The sequence below is a fragment of the Pungitius pungitius genome, chromosome 17 (genome assembly GCF_949316345.1).
Source record: "Pungitius pungitius chromosome 17, fPunPun2.1, whole genome shotgun sequence".
NCBI classification, from domain to species: Eukaryota; Metazoa; Chordata; class Actinopteri; order Perciformes; family Gasterosteidae; genus Pungitius; species Pungitius pungitius.
The window spans coordinates 3,029,841-3,054,191 of NC_084916.1; the positions used below are offsets into that span (position 1 = coordinate 3,029,841).

Here is a 24,351-nt window from a genome sequence, read left to right on the forward strand (position 1 = left end):
TTTTGTTAATTATTCAAATAATTTAGAGGTCTTGTGTGGTATTTATTTCACTAGACTTCAGCCCTGACTTGCCTTAGGGGGGTGGCTTCAACTGAACAGGGTGTGTGATCACAACCATATTCACAAGTTTTTCGCTGTTGATAGTTATTAGCAAGCTGTTTTGGATCCTACTTGATAATCTATGAAGATTATCAATCTTTGAAGGGCTTATTTGCACTTATTCTCCAGGCCCAAAGTCATTGAACTCTTAAGAGCTGTCACTGCAATGAGTTATCAAGGGGGATGGTGGTTTCAAAAAATATATCTGAGAAAATTATTTTATATATAATTCTCTTTCAGGTTCCATAATTTGTTTTTGTTGTGTGAGGTTAAACATTCTCAAAGTGCATTGCTTTGTGCACAACTCTGTGTTATAGGCCATGTTTTATCAAGGTTGGTTTAATGAAATCAGCAGGAGGTTGTTAGAACTAAAAAAAGAAAGTGAATATAGTGTATTTCAAGTGTTGATAATTGTCACAGTGCCTACGTCTCAAGGCAACTCATGATTCCACGGCCCTGATGCCACAATCAAATCTGCAACTAACAAAATAAGTGAGGAATGAAAATAAATATAATTCAAAACAATTCAAGAACTAAATCAAAATTATATCAAACCCAGTACTTTTAATTTAATTTTGAATCCATTGTTCAATGTTCAAGACCAAAACTAAAACTTCAGGTTCAATTTTCTTCTTCAAATGATCCCAACGTTTGGCCTGGATTTGGCTCCATACAACCTGAACCTGTTGAAGTGTGTGTCCACTGCTTTTTGGTTATTTCTTATTTGCATTCCTCAGCTAATGTTTAAGGCAACAAGGGCCCCAAAGAAAATCCTTGTTTTAGATTTACATGAAACACTTTGTGACATGAAACGATAAGAAACCCCAAATTAAATCAAATGAGCGATAAAGTTCTAATTTTGCGTTCATTCTTTACATTTTGTTTTTCATTTCTCCCGCAATCAACAGTCCTACAAGCCAAGTCAAATGTAACACTGTTAAATCAAGTATTTTATATTTTAAAATATGACTTATGATGTATCTGATTTGAATTCATCATAACTACTATTAATTAAGTGTTCTAGTAGACTGAAGTTGGTAGTTAGTAGTAGTGTTTCAGTCATTACATACAATGCGTAAAGCATAAATACAAACATACATTGTGACGGCATATTAATACATGTCTCTCAAGCTTTGTTGTTCATTTTAGGATCTTCTCTCTTTCAGCTTTCAATATAATTTGATGAAACCCTCATCGCTTTAGTATCTGAAATTGTATCTAATTGCTATGCAATGCTATGCACCTAATTACATGTCATTTAGCTGACGCTTTAATCCAAAGCGACTTATTTCTATCATAATCCTTACGTCTTTGTTACTAAAGCATTCAAATAATAAGTACAAAACAAAAGATTTTCCTGAAACGTTAAATCGTGTAGTTGAAGGACCTGTCTGAACTGACAGGATATCGGAGAATAGATTACATTAAGATTACAATAAAAAGGTTCCAGGTGCTATTGTCCGTCCTTTGAGTGCAGTGATAAAGCACAATAGCCATCTGGGATTGAACACAATGCTCTTTGTTTACTTCACCACCAAAACAAAAACACTTCCCACTAATAAAAAAAAGTTTCCCTTTGTCTCGTCCCTCCCGTAAACGCGTCTTGGGTTTTCCTTATCGCTTCGCTGTGCCGAGTTCCCGAGGGGCGGTGACGACACGGGGAGGGGTTTCCGTATGGTGGACGGGGTGACGTCACGAACCGGGGCTTTCCTCCACTACGTCAGAGAGAGGAGAAGGAGAGAGAGGGAGAGAGAGAGAGAAGCTGCGGACACGGCAGCAACGCACCAAGGAAGCGAGACGAGCCTCGTTTGTCGTCGCATCGTCCCCGGCCTCCCGTCGACGAGCCGCTCCTGAGCGGGTAAGTGAGGGCGACGCGCCGTGGGTTCAGTGGACGTCTTTTTAATGCCCGGTTAGAGAAAAGGACACGCTGCCGGTTCAAAGGGAGTGGAGCCCTTTGCCGTCACACAGCCTTCCCGGTTCATTATTCACGGGCGTGACGACACGTTATCGGTATGTGTCAATCAGGCGGACTGTCCTCACAGCGGGGACTAATGTGTCCGTGTTTCACGAGGGACCAGTGTCCCCGGGAGCAGCTGCGTGTCGGGAAATAGTCCTCAACTCTAAAAACAAAATGTCTTCAGATCAGTAGCCCGCGCGGTCGTTGTCCAAGTCCTCCAGGAAGGGCTGAAGTTGGTCTTCTCCCCCTCCAGAAAAGCTTCTGCTCCACCACTCCCTGGTTCCTGGTACCTGGTACCTGGTACCTGGGCCCTGGTCCCTGGTTCCTGGGCCGAGGACATGCTGCGTTTTCCTGTGAAGAAACTAAACCAGTGCTCTGAATTCTAAATGTGAGGAGACAGAGCGATGCTCTGGTGCTGTGACCTGAGCCCCCAAAACTCAAGGTGTAAAAGGGAAATGTCCCATCTTCCCATATTCATGGTTGCCTTGGTGATGAGACATCTTACAAAATGTAGGTTTTGCGTGAATACCCGGGTTACTCAATGGGAACTGTGCCGATAAATGAATAACAAGCTCTTAAACTGAGGTTGTAGTAAATATTCTAGGCAGTAAATGAATAACATTCAGAAGTAATCGGCTTGGTTGTGATAGCTTATGAGCCATTATAAATTATTCTCTACTATCTCTAGAGACTATTTCTGTGGTCGCATTCATCAGATCGGTGTATTTACAGAACAAGCAGAACTGAGGCCAATGGCAAGTAGTCTTTATTTATGTTTGTTTTCAGATGGAGGGTGAGAGTTGTGACTGACTGAAAATAAATGTTCTTTCGAGGCGTAACATCTTTCATGAAGTGCCCCACAAGTAAACACCACCCAGCTGGTGATGCCTTTGAGCTATGATCAGGATTTTTCCTGCTTAATTTGATACCTACACCTGGATGAATAGATAAATATACAGTAGCCTATTTGTCGGGCCAATAATACACAGGAAAAGGAATTTGAATCGAGCCATCATTAATGTTTTTCTGCCTCCATGACTATGACGCGTCTAAATTCCTGCAGTCAACAAAGGTCTAAAGTTCTGATTGACGGTATTGTTCGTAGATGTACATTATTAATTAAAAATATCATTGAAGAATTGTTCTGAAGAGCGGCACTGTAAACTAACCTCAAAGCCTGGATATCTTTACCTTTCAGACAGGATAGTTCAAATGCAAGGGCCTGTTTTAAAATCTGAAATCGCTCACATGATCGAAGATGAACAAAGGCACAACTTGTTAGTGAGTCGGAAGGTGTGCCCAAACATTCTTGAAAGGATGTGAGGTGAGATTATCTGGGCCCATGCTGGCAGCGGGTCCTCTCTCTTGTGTTTGACCGTTGACTCGTCCAGAGAAAAGACAAAAGCTGGGAACTACGTGCTCGCCCGTGTGCGTGTTTCCGTGTATTGTTCTGCCTTTTCCTCCCTGAAACCCGAATCCACTCCTGCAGTTTGGCTCTGCTGCTCCCTCTCAGTGCTGCTCCCTCGGTGTGTGTGTGTGAGGGGGAGTTGTGTGTATATTTGTGTGTGTTAGGAGGAGCTCAGAGGTTTGCTTTTGCGACTAACTCCTCCAGGCCTCACATTAAACATTCAACAGCTCAGCACTGTGGCTCCTCTAATTATAGAAGCTCCCAGGCCGATTCCCTCTACCTCCACCTTTATTTATAGATGGAAACACCAACCGGTTTTAACTTTAAATTTGTAGTTGTTTCCACTTTTTCTGTCCTAGTAGCAGATCTAATCTGTTTGGGGTCTATTTGACTGTTGCTATAACATAAACTTGCACGATTGATTTGTTTCACACAACAAACCAAACAATCAACACATTAAGAAACACAGTGATGAATTTAAGATAGTGTGAATATTCAGTTGCAGCCTGTGGCGTAAAGTAACTGAGTACAGTTACTCGAGTACACAACAACACCTGAGGATATCACTACATTTATCCCTTTATCATCAACGAATGCATTTTAATCTAAGCATTAAGCTACACTTTACTATATAAAGCAACATTGATGGGATGGGGCTCTCTGCCCCTTATCTGAAGACTTGATGATATCAATCAGCTTGATCCTTTTGCAAATTGGCAGGGTCATTAAGGGACAATTTGCATATTAGGGATTTTGTTTCCTTGGAAAAACGGTGTGCAAACATTATTAGATGAATCTTCTTTCATACACACATTGCGTTATTCAAATTCTTCTGACATTTGCTTTTATGCGTCAAAGAGAAACTAAAGTTTTATTGCCAGATGTTGGGATGGTTTTCTATGGAAGAGGATTATACACATGCCCAGGCACACACACACACACACACACACACACACACACTTGCAGGGGCGGACTGTGGTGTGAGTGCTGGGCCGGATTCCTAAGAAGTGCAGGATTGGGTGTCGGGTTTTTCTTCCCTGTAACCGACTCCATTATCTGTAATATCGCTCTCATCAACAACCCGCCCACTCGTGCACACGCCAGAATCCAACCTCTTTGCTTCCAAAGAAACGATGCGTCCACAGCGCTCTGAATGTGGGAGGCCCTGGTGTTTGTGTGAGATATTGAGCAATAAACAATAAGTGCTTCATGTTTGGTTCGACAGCGACGTCAGCTCTCCTCCGGCTGTGTTCAAATGAGGATTTTCTGTAAAAGTGAAAATGTATTTCACTCGGAACATATTGTAATCTTTTTTCTTTTTTTTTGTACCGGTCATACAAAACAGGCAGCTCATTTAGTAAAAACATTATTACACACTAAATATTGTCCCAAAGCACTTCCTCTAGTTCTAAGGAAGTCTGGGGAATTATCGCTTTACTTCTGAGAGAAACCACCTCTCGTGATTGTATGACAGACACTTTGCTTTGCATGAAGCTTGAAAGAGGACACAGCCGCTCTGAGGGATCGATCCAAAGTTCAGTCTCAATTTGCCTTGAAGGAGGCAGCAGCGGGGTTCTCTCTGCTGCAGGGTGTCATGGTGACCCGGTCAGCAGGTCCCTCAGCTTGCTGGAAGTAGCCTTGGACCTGCGAGGACTAAATGTTCCTCTGAAGGGACTTTGCTTGACCTCTATGCTTTCATAAGAAAGGAACATTCAGCCTCTTGTAGTGATGACGTGCAGTCGGTGCTGGTGAACTGGTCCATTAAAGCCGTAAGCAGCTTGATGCTTAACAACAGAACAACGGCTACTTCACAGTTGTGTTGGCTGAGGGCAGCTGAAACAACTAAGTCCCCATAACAGCTCTGCTGGGCTGCCTCTGTCGCCATGACGTGAACATTATCAAATATTTGTTATTGTTCAATGCACTGCTTCCGTGTCTTTCTAGCATCCTCCTTGCAGCTTTGATGTAACATTTTCAGCTAAATGTACCGAAAACTATTCCCGTTAATAGCATAGAAATGTACTGCAGAGGGTTAGCTAATAGGTTATTAGCTCATGTGTTGAGTGAGGGACCAGCTGTCCGGCCCATAGTCGATACGCATGGTTTCAGTGGAGTCTGAGCCGGGTCGGCTCTCTGTGGACCGGCCTGTTTGTGTTGAAGCAAAGTCATCAGTCACTTCAGACACCAGGCCTTGAGCTCTCAGGACGAACATTGAGTGCAACAACAACAACAGCAGCAGCTATTTTGGCATATTTTCCTAGATGACTATTTTTTGGTTTTCTGTGTTTGTGTGCTTTTGGTTAATGTAAATACTGCGACACACACACAGGCGGGGAAGCGCAGCAGTGAGAGGTGAAAGGTCAGAGGCCGCCATTCCAAAGGAATTAACAAAGACAATAAACACAAGCAGGGGGATTCTCAGGAACAGGCCGTTAATAAATGATGAGTTGGGCCAACATAATGGTGTGATTATGTGACTGTAAAAGGCTTCAGTGCGTCACCTTAACAAGTACTGCACTAATGTACAACGTGTACACGCTCGTTACCGACGTCATCACACTACTCAACACTTCTACTTCACTTGGTTTTTAAAAGTACATAGTTTTCTTTTTACTATATTCATCTGCTAGAGACAGAAGTTTCTGTTGGATTCACATTTTACTTTCAAAAAGAAGCATTGTGATACAAAAGGTTTATATTAAATGTTCTTTATTTGACATGCAGAGCATTTACGAAGCAGCAAAGCGTAAAGATATAGCTGAGGACGTCCGTAGCTCCACCTGCAATATAAGACAGCTATGTGTTAATATATCAGTAGTAGCATGAATTTTTGATACCATAGTCAACAAATGAACCCTCACCCCTCACCCTAGGGCCCATTATGTTTACATTCTGACATTTAAAGAAATGAGAAAATAAAGTGTGTGTGTTGCGGTGTGAATCCTGTGCCGACGTGTCAATGCTGACGGTGAATAATCTTGTTGCCGGCTCACCTGTAGGTGTGTGTGTGTGTGTGTGTGTGTGTGTGTGAGGCGGGTTTCTATTACTCAGCTGTGGGTTTTTTCTTTCTTTTCTCCAGAGCAGCGTGGTGTGTTCAAGCTGAAGGTTGAACATGAATGTTTGACTGGCACACATTTGTTATGTCATCTGTCTCTCTCTCTCTGTGTGTGTGTGTGTGTGCGTGTGTGTGTGTGTGTTTGTCCTATTTATGTTATTTAAGAATTTAAACAGCCTCATTGATTTTTAACATTTGCTTATGCTGCAGTGTTTTATAGATCTCTTAGTGCTCAGTTTGGGATTAACTGGTGAATCGTGTCATGTAGTTAAACTGTTGATTCACTTTTTAATTCTGTGCACTAGCAAGTGTACAAAAACAAATCTACTCATAAAATCAGCGTAGTTTAATATAAAAATGAGTGTCAAATTGTATAATCGAAGAAGTCTGAATGGGGGAAAGCACTAACTTGACTTGACTAATCGGAGTTGATTAAAATTCTCTTTTATGGGGGGGGGGGCGTTATTAGTATTTAGCTGCCCTTTATTTATATAAAGGGGGGGACAAAATAATAGAAACCTGGAGCTGCAGCCCCCAAAATGATCACAGCTGTTCTGGCATTCATGAAGGGAGGATCGCAGGGCTTTAGTGAGGTGCACCTACTTAACTGACCGTGGGTGTGTTAGCGCACACAGGTGTGTGTGTGTCTGACCACACCGGTGTGTGTGTTTGTGCGCATAGTGCTAGTTGCAGCATGTATGTCGGCCTTGCCTCGCCGCAGGGATGCACTCGAGAAGTGCTGAGGCGTAAATTAAACATCTCAAACTGAAAGCCGCTGAATAGAAAATACCAGACGAGCGCATCGGCCCGTCTCTCTCTCTCTCAGCCTCTCTCTCTCTCTCTCTCTCTCTCTCTCTCTCTCTCTCTCTCTCTCTCAGCCTCTCTCTCTCTCTCTCTCTCTCAGCCTCTCTCTCTCCCGTCCAATCGTGGCCTCTAGAGAAGACGTCAGTGTTTTTTTCAGCCCAAAATGCAAACATTGGATTGAACAAACAATTGACTTGTGATTTCTCTTCTCTTTGATGTTAGCAGAGGTTAGAGGAGGACAAACCGGTGATTCATTGAAATCAACAGGTGTGTTTGACCTTTTGGTCTGAGGGTGGGACTAGAGGAAATATCCATAAGTTCCTTCATTATTTTCTGTGCTCATACAGTACTGATCTTAGAGCAGTGCTACTGTATTTGTGCATTACTTCAGAAGGGTGGACTCGAGGATCTATTTCACTAAATAAATATTGCCCTCGCTGTGCTATCTCCAAATAGGGCTCTTGTGTCAGCTGTGGCCATATTTATCTCTTCCTGCTGCCTCAACAGGAAGTGAACTCTGCTAAACTCACGTCGCCTCACTTGAAATCTGAACACGTAACAGTCGAGAGATCTGCCTTAGATGCATCATCAAGAGGGACATGCCGTCGGGTGCTTTCATTTCTAACAAAGCGTCATATTTAAAAAGCTTTTAATACAGCGGTAGAATACAGGCAGTGGAATTCAAATCAAATATTTGCCTCTGAATCGGAAAGTAAAAGTAAATACACTTAAAAGAGTAAGTAAAGAGACTTGTCTCATGGACATTCCACCACGGGTGATAAAACACCTCATAAAACGGGGTGTTTCTTTCCTGAGAAGTCAGGCCGCTGCTTGTGTTTTTCCAACCTCGATTCCAGTTAATTGCACAGACTGTAATAAGAATAACGTGAGAACCAGTTTAATCTCTAAATCGTTATCTTTATTGTACTGCACAGTCACAGTCAACGACACATTAATAAACAACACTGACTAAACTCAGACCGATTGAATTTGTATCTGAAGATGTGGTGACGAAATATTGTGCGTGTGTGTGTGTGTGTTGAGCATGTTAATAACAATTCAGGTCCAGATTGTGAAGTTCTGAGGCTGCTCTCTGCCAAAGGACAGCATCAGGATCACAGCACACACACTATTATGCAATCAAATAATGTCTTTAGCTTGAGACGTGAAGATTCCTCTGAAAACTGCTTTCCATGTTTCACCAAACACGTAACGATGTTAATCCTGTGGGCATCTCTGTGGTTTAGGATTGTATTTTGTATTTCTTTGCATGGTTAATGGTTTTTACCTCATTTGGGGCTCAAATTCAGGAGGTTCCACTCTCGATGCAGAGCATGGAGACCCACCAAAGTTGTTTTGTATTATTATTTAAAATAAATAAGAAAAAAAGGTAATACTACTCATAATATTTGATCTAAATGTTGTATAGTGTGATATTCATAATACCTGCAGATGTTTCTCAGAGTCTTGACATACCTGGTGGATAATATTAGAGTAATTCTATTGCAAATGAATGGTGGAGGGGTTCACAGCTGTTAATGAAGTCCTAAAATCTTGTTTAGTTCTAACCTGAGATCAGACTTTCTCTCTGCCCGCCCGCTCCTCAGTGATTGTTCAGCTTACCTGTCAATCACCTGAACACACACACACACACAGGTCACAATCTCCTCAAGGGTGTGACATACAGGGTCAGCACTACGAGTGCGTCTGTTTGTGTGCGTTTGGCTTTCAGCCACAATCTGATTTGTGCACTGGTCTGGGACTCTGTTTGGGCTTCTTGAGTGCTCTAAATTCAATTTAGTATTGATCTGTTGTGTCAGAATTTGTTTGTGCTGCTCAAAAAGCTTCTGTGAAATGTCTTGTCTTGGTGGTTCACTTTTCTTCTACTTTTTCCAACACAAAAAGAGAGAAACAAATAAAGAATGAGAAAAATCCGCCGTCGGAGATGGATTGCAACACAAAACAAATGTAGAATCAAAACGTATCACGCGTTGTAATAACACACACTGTCTCACACAGCCTGTAATTGTAGTGAGAACACGGGTTGTAATTATATACAGCGTGTGCGTGTGTGTGTGCGCACAGGCTTATTATCACTTTTTACTAGAAGAGGTGTGGGTGTGCGAACAGTGTGTTTGGAGTATGTGTGTGTTTATCTGCAGGTTTGGATGTGTTTTTCTTTTTTACAGTGTTTTTATAGGCAAGAACACAACATTGTCCTTTTGTGTGTGTTTACATGTGTATTCATTTTTGCCAGTGTAAGCGCAACTGTGCTTCTGCTTGTATGTTTGTGCAAGCTGGTTTGCGCGTGTGTGTGTGTGTGTGTGTGTGTGTGTGTGTGTGTGTGTGTGTGTGTGTATTCACTAGTGCCAGAGTCACAGAGCAGGTCGCTGTTTGCCTCGCTCATAGTGAGCATCTCCATGGCAACGGTACTAGCAGCGCAGTGTGAAGTGGAGGAAGAGCTTTGCGGTGCTCAGCGTGACACACAGACAGGGAGAGATTGGTTTCCACATTAACTCTGGGTTGGTCAGACTGGTCGATGATGTCACGTTTTTTTACTTGCTCTTTTAATAAAAACAGAAACTGATGTTTTCTCTTTGATTATGTTTTTTTTTTTACCCATACAAGTTAGCAGTATCTTGTGTGTAACAGTCTTGTATTTAATTGCAATCAGCACGGCTGGATTATCAGTTCAAGGTTCCACGAGTTAAGGATCAAGAGAGAGAGAGAGAGAGAGAGGTGTGTCATACTGAGGAGGCTCTTTGTGCTAACTTCCTGCTCTCTTCTTCCTGACAGACGAGACCGGGGTTCAACAAGCGGAGAGGAAGACGAGCGGAGGAGCAGCTCTGAGCACAGCTGGGGAGAATTCAATCCATGCAGAGGATCCATCACAGCGTTCACGCTGAACTCTGCCCTGTGGATGTGTCTGTTCTCTGCTCTCTTTTTTCGCTTGTGACTCATTCACTGGATCGGACGTTCATCTTTTGGAGCGTCTCACATCAACTTCTGCCTGGGAGGTGACGGACGTGCAGCTTTGTCTTCCTTGTGAACCCATCCACCGCAGAGCTCAACTGAAACCTCTTCACTTTGTTTCTGTTTTGCATGCCGTCGTCATCTCACCTGCTTCTCTTTTCCTGAAATCATTCGGTTTCTTGTAACAGAGAGAGAAAAGGGTTCCCGACTGAGTGTGTGTTGGTCTCTCTGCGATACATCACTGTGTCTCTTCTGGGGAAGATGGGATCAGAAAAGGACTCTGAGTCGCCTCACTCCTCTGTGAGCGGCGTCCCCAACCCCAAGTGCCGCGCGGCGGGCAAACGCCACAGCCGCATCTCCTTCCACAGCCTCTTCCACAGCAAGCGGGGCTCTCGTGGCTCCAGGGGCCCCAAAGGAGCGGCCGCCGCCGCCGCCGCCACCACCACCACCACCACCACCCCTTTGTCCCTCCACCACCAACCGAATCACACGCAACAACAGCTACTGCCCACTGCCTCCATCTCGGAGTCCACCGCGCATGCGACCACAACAACAGCGGCCGCCGCCGCAGCAGCGGCTGAGGCCACCACGACCCCCGAGGACCCCCCTTACAGCCCGCCATCAAAGCCGCTCTCCTCCAGCCAGCTGTCCCTGGGCGGAGCCGCGTCCCCGGGGGAGGCCGACTTCCTGGAGTGCCCCCTGTGCCTGGTGCGGCAGCCCGCGGAGCAGCTCCCCGAGCTGCTGGGCTGCGGCCACCGCTCCTGCCTCTGCTGCCTGCGGCAGTACCTCCGCATCGAGATCACGGAGAGCCGAGTCCAGCTCAGCTGCCCCGAATGCGCCGAGAGGCTGTCCCCGCGGCAGGTAGCGGACATCTTGGATGACGCGGCCCTGTTGGACAAGTATGAGGAGTTCCTGCTGCGGAGGTGCCTCGCCTCCGACCCCGACTGCCGATGGTGCCCTGCGCCCGACTGCGGGTAAGACACTGGCCACCATGTCCCCGTCCTCTTCGTCTGTGCTTATTTGCAGGAATCTTTCCTTTTGCCAGGTTGCGTGTTTATGTCTCCGATGTATTATCCCAGGGCTCTCAAGTGTCACGAATTGACAAAGCGTTAGCATCGCAACGATGGAAGGTGGATGGCAAGCACATCAGGAAATGTCTTATTCTAACAATCGGATAACACCAAACAATGTTTGAGCTAAAATTGGGAAAGCATAACATTTTCATAGATTGACAAAATGATTGCTAGACACTCCCCTGTCAGCCAACTGAAAGATGAATCAAGGTATTACTAGCTCTAGTACATTTGGACATTATGGGAAAGAAAGAGAAATTCCAGTTCTGTAGCTTATTTGTTTTTTAGCTTCCTTTTTCTTGGAAATCAAGTCATATGACACTGAAGGTAAATCCCCCTTTAATACAAACCAATCGTTGTTACAACAGATACTGAACTAATGCAAGGGAGACAAAGAGTGAAGACACAGCGAGGCTTTTAGCAGTCCATTATCGGTTTGATTGGCCGCAGGAAGCAGTTTTGTATCCAAGAGAGTTTCATTTAGTTTCTCAATTTGTGGACAAATATTCAGATTAAAAAGTCAAAATTGTATCCCGTTTTGGGTGAAGATCTATGTCTAGGTCAACCTTTTTTCCCCCCTCCTCTCCCTCCGAGGCGTCAAATTGCTCGCTCACTCGTGGTTTGCTCAGTTCCTCATTCTTTTAGTTGTCATTATCTGCCTCGACTTCAGATGAAACGTATTGCTTCAGAGTCCAGGAAGGAAGTTGAAATGGTAACTGGGTTACAGGGCCTTGTGGCCGGAGGGGCACAATCAGATGGTTCCGCAGGTTGAGCAGGTCTCGTTGGGTTTCTAGAACAAATTGGGGGCGTTTGTTTCATCATAGAAAGCGAGAGTGATTCTGTGTGTGTGTGTGTGTGTGTGAGATGGAGGAGCTCTGATCGGCAGTGGGGGGTTTCCGGCTGTGGTTTTGTCCAGTAATACTGGTATTTCGGCAGGGGAAGACCAAAGTGTCTGTGTGGTGTATCTTTGCATAAATCTGTCTACATGGGTCTTCATGTCTCTGTATTTCTTATGTATGTTTTGCTGTCTCCATGACAACATGAAGGGGGAGACGTTTTCTAACACATCTATATGCTGTGGGTGAGAGGTGCAACAAGAAACACTGAAATCAAAACAGGTAGTTAAGTCACATTTAAGATGGTGGGGGGTCATCTTCTGGGGACCACAACCAGTAGACTTTTCAAATATTTTTTGTTTTCCATGGATACACTTGAGTTCCAACGCAATGTCAACATTGTACACATTGTTTTGGGTAGAGCATGTTGACGGTGCGGTACATTCCGCAAGCTCCAATCGAAAAGCATTTCAACTCTACTTCTGGGTCAACTACTCACTAACAACATGTTGTTTTTACGACATTTACAACAAGTTTCTGTCCAGATTTGATAGATAACACCTTCTAAAGAGCCTCTTTGGCTGAGCTTTTATTTTGCAGCTCATGTCCCTTGAGACCAAGAGCAGAGGGAGACATTTTGACCATACCTCATGGAAAGAAAAGCCTTTTAGGGTTGAGTTTTAAAGGTCGTGACGGTAAAGATAAGCAGGCGAGGGTTAGATGTCAGTACGTTGTGAAGTAAACAAAAAGCAAGGTGTGTTTTTGCATGAGCTGTATCATTAGAGGAGAGGTTGACCGATGATGATCCACATATTTACTATCCTGTCTGACGCCAGCAGTGACTCAGTAGCTAGCTAAATCAGTTCAAATTATTATTCACCTCAAACAGCTCTGGCTGGAGAAAGATAACCCTCCCTCTACGCACACAAAGACACACACACACACACACCTTTAATGTCTTCAGACTGTCGGTCACTGGAGAGGTTGTTTCCACAGCAACGGGGAAACGGGTGTGAATATAATCAGTAAAACTCCACAGGAGCACTTAGCACCTAAACAGACAAATATTTCCAAAGTGAATATTCTGATTCATCATTGTAAACATCAGCTTATGATCTCTATCATGAACCAAAGTAACACGTCTGACCCGCTCGTCTCATGCCATCTTAAGGGACTCGTGTGAATGAGAACAAAGCGCGTCGTCTCCTCACTGGCTGTCAGTTGCCGTGGCAACTATCGGTGTGGTATATAGAGGCGGCGTTGCCAGGGGTAACAGGAGTTGGGACTTGATTAGACAGATCATCACGTACTCATCCTGGACTTGCTGTGTGTGTGCGTGACATTGCTCCGCATTTTGTGGCTTTTGTCACAAACCCACATGTGTTTTTTTCATCTTCTTCTGTGCGAGTCAGGCTCATGCTCGCGCTGCTCGTCCTGCCGTCACATGCAGCCTGCTAATAGTGTGCATCTCGGCGTGTTGCAACGACGTTGCATTCACGACCTCAGCGGGCTCCCAGGTGGAGCTCGACGGAGCACTGACAGATCTGGTCTGTGCATGTTTGCTGTCAACAAGGCAACACATCAGCACTCATTAAAAACTCTTCTTTCCCCCAAATCTGTCTCCTTGTATCCCACACTTACATCTCAGCTCGTGATCTCACATGTTTAACCCTCCTTATGTTTTCATCTCTCTCTCTCCGTTTGTCTCCTCTCGCGTCCTGGAAATGTCAGCCCGAGTTGCTCTCTGCGCAGCATCAAAAGAGACCAATGGATGAGGCCGCTGTGACGTGGAATGCTCTCCCAGGAAGAAAGCTGCCGTGGCAACCTGTTTCTGTTCTTACGGCCGCGACTAGTCTTCGGGGTCAGCCAGTTATGGAGCACGCTTAAATGCTCTGTCGCTCTCCCTTTTTAGCCGTGCTAGCTGCAGACTGCAAACTAAATGTGAACTTGTTGGTTTTCAAAAAGCTGAATATTCCTAATGCAATGAAAAGGATGTCTTTTCTTCCTCTGACCTAGTGAGAAACGGTTATGAAATGTATTTTTGGTGAGGGCAGCTCGTTTGACACCAGATCAAATGTGTGATGTGCTTTCTGTTTCCCTTTTGAGGAAGTCTGTTCACTCATTTAAGCATTGAGGCCTTTTGAAGCCTGCTGAAAACAGGGTGCACAGTTCATGTCCTCAACACAGCAGGCATGTCGAGGCAGACGTACACGTCTCCTCGGCTTGTTTATTTGCCCGTCACGCCGTCAGAAGAGCTGGTAATGAGCGACATGTTGGGGCCGGCGCGTTGGAGGCACGCCAGAACGATTATAAGTTTGTCGTGTCATCACTGAGGCACAACTGGAAGGCTTGACATCGTGTTGGTTCCATCCGGGTAGGAAATGTACGGCTTTAATTACCACTGCTCCAGCATGTTTTCCCCCCACTTGGCTCCGTGACAATATTAGATTACTGGCCTCCTTTGTGATTTCTTCAGTGATTGAAAGCCTATAACTCTGTCTCTCTCCCTCTCTAATTGCTTTGTGACCTCACCGTTGTAAAACACCCCTCTTTTTGTGCTGTATTTACCATTATTTGCTCAACAGCAGAGTGGTTTCTCTGGTCGAGTCGCATTGAATAGATTCCACAGAAAAAGCTAGCTAGTTGTGGGTCTGTCTTTTTGATATCAAAATAAATAAAAATAAACATAGGCCATATTGGTGAAGTTCTACCACAGGCTGGGTTTGTTTAGGGGATTTCTTAAAGTTGCAAAGCGGTTTTCTCATGATTCATTGCACTCCGTAAGTGATGTATTTGGATTGTCATGTTTTGTTCTCCCCTTAGTAACATGTTCCATCAATGGAAGCCTGACATTAATGACCTGCTGGTCACTGTCTCGTCTCTTAGCAACCTTCTAGAAGTCCTTCTCTGATGGATTTACTGCTGCTAAATCCATATAGATTGACCTCATCCCGCCTCGTTCCTCTTCCCACACAGTAGCACATGTTGTTGCTAATTGAAAAAGGTCCGACCCGAGCTGATCCCCGGGGGGAAGTTTTGGGGCTTTAGCACTACTAAAAACCGGAATAATCACTGTACAAATGTACTTTTTTATTTTTAAAAAGGTTTATAGTATCAGTCTATTCTCTGGCAGAGCAAATGTGGTTTATCTGTATCCATTTTGAAGTTTTGCTTCACTCAAACAGCGTTGTCAGGCGCCCTCTGGTTGGTCAGATGAAAAACGTCACGTTTCAATGGATGAGTCTATCGGCAATCCACTGTTGTGGAAATCGTTTGATTTTGGTGTAAAATGTAGCTGTTATGAATCCATGTGCGATCTGACGCTCATACGTTTGATCTGAGAGGGAGATTTTTATTATTTCTTTTAGATACAGATGTCTGGCACTTGCCGACTGCAACATATGGACCTGATGGCATCTGTTGATTCACAGTGGGATCAGGAGTATTTTATGATTCATAACAACGTTGCTGCTTATTGAAGCTTCAATTCTATTACAGGCTTCGTAAAATCCCCTCCATCATCTGACTTCTTCAGTCCCCTCACTCTTTGTGCGTCCCTTCCACTCAGATTTGCCGTCATTGCCTCGGGGTGTGCCAGCTGTCCCCGGCTGGTGTGTCGCCGAGAGGGATGCGGCGCCGAGTTCTGCTACCACTGCAAGCAGGCCTGGCATCCCAACCAGACCTGCGACTCGGCCCGCCAGCAGAGGGCCCAGTCCCTGCACACCCACAGCGCCCACTCCCCCAGCTACATACAGGAGCAGGGACCCGGTGAGTACGCGCCTCCTCGACCTCGCACACTCGCAATGGGCTACTGTCTGACATAAAAACACATGGAGTTGCGTTGTACTGAGCATGAGACTTTATTCATACCACATTCATTCTCCTGGTAATCAGCAGACTTCAGCTTCTAGCTTCCTGTCCAATTCCAAAAGGTAAAAAATGTCAGTCCACCTCGGCAGTTGAATAACACTTTGCTGGAGTAAGCCGTATCTGTACCTGTTTATATTTGAGCGATGATACAAATAATCCTTTCAAGATATGCATTAGAAAAAGTGAAGCTTCTCTGTTGAGTTGTAGAACATCAACAGGGGTGTGTGGACATTTTGAATCTATTAGTCTATTAGTGTATTTTAACTACAGTTAATGTACACTTTTAACTGTTTTCTTAATATTTGGAAAGACAGACATTTAACTAACATATCCTCAGGGAGCTTTAGAATTGCTGGAAAGAGCCTGGATAGCTGTTTCCACATCTGATGCTAAGCTAAACTATCCTAATGTTCACAACACAGACACAAAAGCCCCGTTAATCTTCTATTTCTCTGCAAGTGAGCAAAAACAACGAGTTGAGTTTGCCCTTTAATTCACTTGTGCTGATAATAAAAATAATGATACCAACATCAGCGCTTGTGTGTGCAAACATCCTTTATTTGTGAGACTGCGTGCGTGTCATAATTCCCTTTTGATTAAAAATCTATTAACTACGCCCCCCCCTGATTGGTCATTGAGACACAGAGACAGAAAGGAATGGGAAGGAGAGAGATAACAGGAGAAGAATAAAGGAAGTGTTTCTGCAGAATGCAAAGTACACAAACAATAGCATCCACAGGCACAGGCAGGAAAAATATGGCCATTTGGGACAAAAAATGCAGACAGCGTTCCATCAAATACGTCTCCTTGACGTTCTTTTAAAATGCATCAGAGGACAAACTGGAGCATTTGTCTGATCCAATATTCTAATGGGGTTTGATTTGTTGCCAAAGAAGGAAGCCCCTTAGGAGGAATGTTTAACCTTTTTGCTTTTTAGAAATATCTAATTATTTACAATACATTTGTATTTGAGTGTAAGTAGTTTAGTACTTTTAACTAGATACAAAAATGTTGGATTTGAGAGTTTGATAGTAATTAGTCATAAAGCAAAAACTTCCCATACTTTCAAAAACGTATTAAAAAAAAGGTATACCTGTAACAAACGTTTAACCACATGCCAAAAGAGGAAATCCATGAAACCAATGTCACTTAGTGGTATACTTGCTTCTGTCTTCAGCCGATGACATCAAGCCTTGCCCTCGCTGTGGTGCCTACATTATCAAGATGAACGATGGGAGCTGCAATCACATGACCTGCGCCGTGTGTGGCTGTGAGTTCTGCTGGCTGTGCATGAAGGAGATCTCCGACCTGCACTACCTCAGGTACAGGTACCTCTCTTCTCACGGTTTACACCGGCTCAAGGTTTTTACATTTGCCTGACGTCTCTTTCTGTGTCTCCCCCTCTGCTCCCGGCCAACAGCCCATCTGGCTGCACATTCTGGGGGAAGAAGCCTTGGAGCAGGAAGAAGAAGATTTTGTGGCAGCTGGGCACCTTGATCGGAGCTCCGGTCGGCATCACCCTCATCGCAGGCATCGCCGTTCCCGCCATGGTCATCGGCATCCCTGTTTACGTCGGCCGCAAGGTGAGGGACCCGCACAGAGGGAGGAGCTTCAGCTGCTGGAGCAGTAGGAAACACTGCTTTTAATATTTAACATTGACATTTACATAAATATATACTTACAGAGAATTTAGGGCTTGCTGCTGTTCAACCGAAGCCCCACAATAAAGGAATTCACGCTTCAAAACACCTTTTTTTCTTTATGGTCGGTTCAATCATCCTCCGCTACAGGAACCAGAAGTGGAAAAACAGGGTTGGGGAAACACACAACCCTCCTCCGGTGAACTGGAACTTCCAACGTTGTGGAAGGAAAAATCTTTTCTTCCTTCGTTCCAGTCTGCTCGGTTCCTTTTTAACACAATTTTTTTTTAAAACAACACTTTTAGAGCCACAAAATGATTCCAATTTAAAGCAACAACCACACATGACCAAAAAAAACAGAGTTCAGCGCCCACAGCTGAAAGACTTTTGGTCAAGTAAGAGTCCATAAAACGTCATAAATGCTCTAAACCTCTTCCACTCCGGCTTACTGCACACACATGTTGGTCTTTTTGTTAGGGTGAAATGGCATTTGACAGAGCATACAACTCATCACCTGGAGGCTGGTGTGTTGCAAGTGGTTTTAAACATAAACGATAATTTAAAATAAGTTTATTACTATTTATAAATCAGAATAAATTACCTAGAATATTATGCTTGACAGATATGATTTAGGGTTTATACTATCCATTTGTTACAAAGATTTGGTGCAAAAAACACATGAACACAAAATGAACACCTTGATCATGCTTTGATTTGAATTTGATCTTTGGATGGTGTAAACTGCTCAGCATCTCCCTTAATGTTGATAAACAGAGGAAAGCCCTGTGGTAGCCAAGCTTCACAAGCCTTTGGTTTCCCTAGAGAGCTCACTCTGTGAAATTACTGCTATGAGGACATACATCTATATTGGGCTGATTTGATCATCACGTCTCAACCTTTTGCTATAACCTTATTTATGAAATTTCAAAAATATTTAAGGAACCCAGTATGAAGAAATATTCAAATTGAGAAAAAGCAAACTTAGCCTCTGAGCATGTCTGGAAGGGGAGACATGTAGACGATAGGAATTGATCTTTGAGCTCACAGTTCTTCTTCCTTTGGAAACATGTTGGCTTTCTGTTGCACTTATTTTCTTCATCTTTTTGGCACTTCAATTGTAACATCTATTAAATATAAAACAACATACCATAGAATACCTGAGTGATTCCACAACAAGCAGATGTGTTGAATTACCTGCTTTGTCCCCATAGATCATGTCTCTGTCATGTTTTTGTATTTAATTATGGTGTTATGTTATTATAGACAAAAAGGGAGGAACTAAATGAAATGGGAATTTATTTCTACACATTAAGAAATGGTGGCTCCCTTTTGTGGAGAAAGGCATATTTGTCTTTGAGGATCCCACAGTGTGCAGAGGGGGAAGTGGTTAACTTATATTCAAACTTGGTTTTATTATCTTTTTCCTGTGCCGCAGATCCACGCCCACTACGAGCTGAAGAAGGAGTCTCGTCACAGGAGGAACCTGGCCATCACTGGAGGCGTGGCCCTGTCCATCATCACCGCCCCCGTCATCGCGGCTGTCAGCGTTGGTGAGACACTCGGCGAGGCCGACTCCTGCTTCTGCACAACGAGCGGCCGAACCCGGACCTCAATCCAACAGGTGTGATCCTGCCTGTGTCCCTCCTCAGGTATCGGTGTGCCCATCATGCTGGCCTACGTGTACGGCGTGGTGCCCATCTCTCTGTGTCGGGGAGGCGGCTGCGGGGTCAGCCGAGGGAAGGGACGAGGTGTGCGCATTGACTTCGATGAAGACAACGGTCCAATCACAGGTGAGGACGCTGAATGCTTCTTATTTGAAAGGAAAAGCAAAGGGGCACGATGTCATTCACCAGATCTCACTGTGAATCCTCTGCAGTGGCGGATGCGTGGCGAGCCCTCAAGTCGCCGAGCCTCGGCGAGAGCAGTCTGGACGGGGCGCTCAGCGCTCTGAGCACCACCTCCCCCAGCGAGGGGCTCTCGGGGGCCCCTGGGACTCTGGGTGACGCGCACCACTTTAACGCATTGGCAGGCGGCGCCCTCGGAGCACGCAGCAGCAAGTACAGCAGGTGAGAAAGACTGAAGTACGAGTAGTTCAATAGAAAGAAGTAGTATTTATAAGTATATCCTATGTTCTCCTCTCCAAAAGGTCATTCATCTTTAAATTGAAGGGTGCATATCATGCTAATCTTCATTTCTACTTGAATATGTTTTCATTCTTTAACATTATTTGCCTAATTCTGTCCATCTGAATACATCTAAATTCGTCCTGTGTGACATGCTCTGTTATTTTGTTTCAGTTAGTGGATTTGGACTCTATAATTATTTGCACAGCAATTTCTCCCAAACACAACATTCCACTGACTATATTGAATTGTAGTTTGTTGACAAAACAGACACAACTCAATGGCCTTTGTCGAAGCTGTTGAGGAGCTTTTACTCCGATCACATGATCTTCCTCCACAGATGGAGAGCCACAGCTGTCAGTGACTTCTCTCTCCACAATGCTAACACAATCACCAACAATAATACTGGAACTTAGTTTTTGGCATCAAAGACAATAATTGACAAAATAATTGTTTTTTTTCTTCTTTATTTTGTCAGCTTCAGTTTACAACACAAGCTCAGTTAGAACTAGATGTCGTGACCCTGCAAACATACTTTTGGGATGTTGAGTCCAGTTAACACAGATGTGTCCATCATCAATTATCTCAATACAAAGTTATCCATTAAATTGAAATTAGAATTTCCAGTGCCAATGTGCATCGCATTCATCAATAGAACAGGCTTATTGATCATTGTTTGCTGTGCTCCAGGCTGGAGGGGCAGGCGGGGGAGCTGGCTAAAGACTCCGCCCAGAGGGAGACAGGCAGCCTGGGAGCAGGGAGCGACTGTGCCAGCACCCGTGGGATGGCCGGATCCATCATCTCGTCCTACACGCTGCCCGACAGGTGACACACTCCTCTTCTTCTGTGGTGTCTCAGCGTTTCCTGTTTTCATCTTCAAACTCTGTCACAGAGCTTTGTTAGATGTCCAGTATTCATCCATCTGATTTTATTGTGATGCAGTGGATTCCTTAAAGGAAATAAGGACTATTTCTATATTCTATTTATTTGTGTCCTCCTGTTGTCTTGCCTTTCTCATGGTGGTGGGGATGTTTTAAGGGTTACTTTACTTTACCTTTTTAGAATATTCTTTTGAAAATACAATCCTATATTTTAGCACATCAATGCTATTCGAAAGTAAAATCTCCATGTTTTCCGAACTATTTTATTCTAAAGAACTCTCTTTCACCTCCTAATATTTACGGGGAACACATTTCAAAGTTAAACTACATTTGAATATGTTTCCAAAATAATCCAGAAGGTCTCCCTCCTCCTTTGTTCTCCGCTAACCTTGTTGACCATGTGTCTGCAGGGAGTGCACCAACCTGGAGATCCAGGTGGACATTGAGACTAAACCCAGCCACCTCTGCCTGACCAGCGAAGATGACCTCACCCCGCCTCCGTGCGCCGCTGCCATGGCAACGGCTTCAGGAGTGGAGGAGCCACAGGACTGCAGCTCCCGGCGGGGCGGAGCTCTGTCCGGGTCGGCGCTGGAACTCTCCCTCGGCGTGTCCATCAGGGACGGGCTCAGAGACGTCACACTGGCTCAGCCGGAGAGCATCCGCAGCGACCTGGAGATGTCGGACACTCAGTCGGACGACATCGCCGAGCTGACGTCGGACGACTGTGACTCGCCTCACCCGAAGAGCTGCCGCCTGGCAGCCGGGCAGCGGCCCCCGTCCTGCCGAGCCCTGAACGCCTCGGATGGCCTCCTCTGTCCCGCCGACAGTAACGTCATCCTCTACGTCTGAGCTCTCTGCAGCGCCCACAAAAGGACCGTTTCATCTGAGCTCTCTTTAATCCTTCGCAGTTATTTTCCCTTCATCGTGTTTCGTTTGCTGCTTTTGCGACTCCCGGACGGCCCCTTAAACACGGGCAGGTTTGTTCACTTCTGTCCGTCCGTCTGATCTATCTGCCTGTCAAGCTCCTCGCTGAGTCAATTGTCAGGGTTCTACCTCTAAGATTTGTGAGATGATGATTTATGTTTACTCCTTGGTGCAGAACGTCTTGGCTACTTGAGCAAAAGAGAAAAAAAAAAGAAGAAAAAAAAGGTACACATTTTACACAAGATATATGTCGCAATTCTGAAATTAGGTGAAAAGTCCCGGGGCAAAGAGGAGGGAAGACGAATATTTGCCTGGGATGCAAGGAGATGTTACTAACCATGTGTGAATGAATGTGGACTTCTAATGTGGCTTTACTTTCTCCTCTTTCTCACGATTTACATTGAGACGACCTGGAAGTTGTGTTATTTGCTGCTCTGCGCGCGTGTGTCTGCGTGAGCCATGCCTTGTGAGACGGGTTCAAAAAGGGCCGGTGAGCTTCTGTAACACTGGTATAGGTTTACTTTATGATGAAGCTACACTTGAATCTCACTTTCCCTGCACAAAGGAGGAGTTTTGATTTACAGAAATGCGACTGAGTTGTGACAACGATGAGACGAGGCCAGAGTACGTCACGTTGAAATGCACTGAGAGAAGCTGTTATCAACCAGTGAGATAGAACAAGTAATAATATCATATATTACCAAGATAAACAGTAATAATATCATTCACAAAAAAAGGAATCGGTAATAATCTAATGTATACTGGTAAAAAAAACAAATACATTTGAAATCGATTGGCTTGAAAAATAAGGAGATAAGTAATCAGTAATTAAAATACCTTTTTAGATTACTTTGACTCCTAGTCATTTAATTCTCTCAGTCATTTAACTACGTAATTTGTGATTGTTGTCAAAAGCTGGATCTGCCTTGTCTCAACTCTCTACCTGTGTGTGTGTGTGTGTGTGTGTGTGTGTGTGTGTGTGTGTGTGTGTGTGTGTGTGTGTGTGTGTGTGTGTGTGTGTGTGTGTGTGTGTGTGTGTGTGTGTGTGTGTGTGTGTGTGTGTGTGTGTGTGTGTGTGCGTGTGTGTGGTCTCATTGATATCACCTGTGTGTGTCCTGACCGGACCGCTGTCTGACAGTCGGCTGCCTTATAGACACTCACTGACCAACACACAACAACAGGACCAGTCCGGCCCACTTGAACGCTGTGTGTGTGTCTGTGTGCGTGTGCGTAAATGAACTAACGGACTCTTGATGAATGTATTTGTCCTATTTGGTTTTTTGAATGAGCACTGAGCACTTTATCTGGAATTTATTGTATTTATCTTCCTTTTTTTTTTTTGCTGTTTATTATCTTTTACTACAAGTGACTTAAGTTGCAAACGAAAGTCTGGGGTACAACCAAAATAAATCACCTACCCGAGGGCCTTTTATGTTGGATGTAACTAGAGGAGAGTTTGCCTCAAAAGGGTTTGATATTGCCACAAATGCTTCCTTGGTTACCTTTAAGGCGTCTGTGTGTATGCATTGGTACTCTGGCGGCATCTAGTGCCGAGGTTGAAGATCGTGAAAGAACTGAATCGTGTCCCTGTACGACATGCGCTTACTGGGCCCATCAACAGCCAGTGTTTAGTTTGTCTCTTCTGGGCTACCGTAAGAACATGGCGGACTCTGAGAAGAGGGCCCGTAACTTTTATATTGATACAAGTCTTATTCAAAGTTAACACGAACACAACCACTCTTATTTTAAGATGATTGTACATGAATGGAAACCATTTCTGCCAGTAACCCCCCCCCCCCCCAAAAAAAGATTCATACTGGCCCTTCAAACATAATGAGCATCCCCAGTGTTTTTAGCAATGATCCAAGGACTGTTTGTATCTTCTTTTACCAAAATTCATCATCCTTTGGAGCCAAACACTTCTAAATCACACCCACTAGCTTTCTTCACTTTATCACCTCTATGCTTCAGTTAAAACCGGTTTCCCACCAGGTTTCTTTCATCTGCAGGGGAATCGACTCGGGAACCTTCTTCATGTGGCAGCAGCTCTGTGGATCGAGCTGCTCATGTAGTGTTTTGTATGGTTGGAACTTATCGCTCGTTTTGGCCTATGGGAAGAAAGAAAACCACCCGAATGTACACGGTCGGACAGCCCAACTTCCTGATGAGTGTTAATGGAAAAGTCCTATTCAGAACACAGGCGGTCCCGTCCTTTATCAAGAGGTTTTTCAGTATAGAGAGAGAGAGAGCAATATTTAAGTGTTATGGTATTGTTTGTGTATTTCCTGTCACTGTTAAAGCCCTGTCCTGTGTAAGGGTTGTACATGCAGCAGTGTGAAAGACAACTTGTGGACCTTTAGGGAAATAAATAAACACAATCTGATGTTGCACCCAAGTACCCAGTTGTTGTCAGATGTTCTTTTATTAACTGCATAGTAACAAAAATGATTTATGAGGTTCAATTCATTTGATTTTAGCCCAAATCGCAAATTACAAATTTGCCTCAGAGGGCTTTACAATCTACAAACAAAAACGTGGATTAATGTAGAAGGAGTGAGTGTGAGAGAGAGAGAGAGGGGCTGGGTGTGTCCTGAGAAGTCCCCCAGCAGTCTAGGCCTATAGCAGCTTAACTAAGGGCCGATCCAGGCCAACCCAGAGCTCTAGTTTTTTCCTGGGGTAATGTTGGTAATGAAGGGTTAATGCCAACA

General features: G+C 44.3%; 1 protein-coding gene across 1 annotated transcript; it reads left to right on the plus strand.

The window, feature by feature from the left end:
* Positions 1–1,812: 1,812 nt before the first annotated feature.
* rnf19b (ring finger protein 19B) lies at positions 1,813–24,038 on the plus strand. The gene is made up of 10 exons (XM_037474367.2): positions 1,813–1,957; positions 10,120–11,270; positions 15,774–15,973; positions 17,253–17,397; positions 17,496–17,658; positions 19,151–19,265; positions 19,365–19,505; positions 19,592–19,781; positions 20,529–20,663; positions 21,130–24,038. Exons 2-10 carry the CDS (start codon positions 10,558–10,560, stop codon positions 21,566–21,568), a joined length of 2,241 nt encoding a protein of 746 aa, XP_037330264.2. The 5' UTR covers positions 1,813–1,957; positions 10,120–10,557; the 3' UTR covers positions 21,569–24,038.
* Positions 24,039–24,351: the final 313 nt, after the last annotated feature.

What these genes read in the sequence shown, in the direction of transcription:
- rnf19b (XM_037474367.2), top strand. Translation starts at nt 10,558, where the DNA reads ATGGGATCAGAAAAGGACTCTGAGTCGCCTCACTCCTCTGTGAGCGGC. An exon ending in TCCGACCTGCACTACCTCAG is followed by an intron (nt 17,398 to 17,495) that starts GTACAGGTACCT and finishes CCCGGCCAACAG; the next exon opens with CCCATCTGGCTGCACATTCT. An exon ending in TCCTACACGCTGCCCGACAG is followed by an intron (nt 20,664 to 21,129) that starts GTGACACACTCC and finishes ATGTGTCTGCAG; the next exon opens with GGAGTGCACCAACCTGGAGA.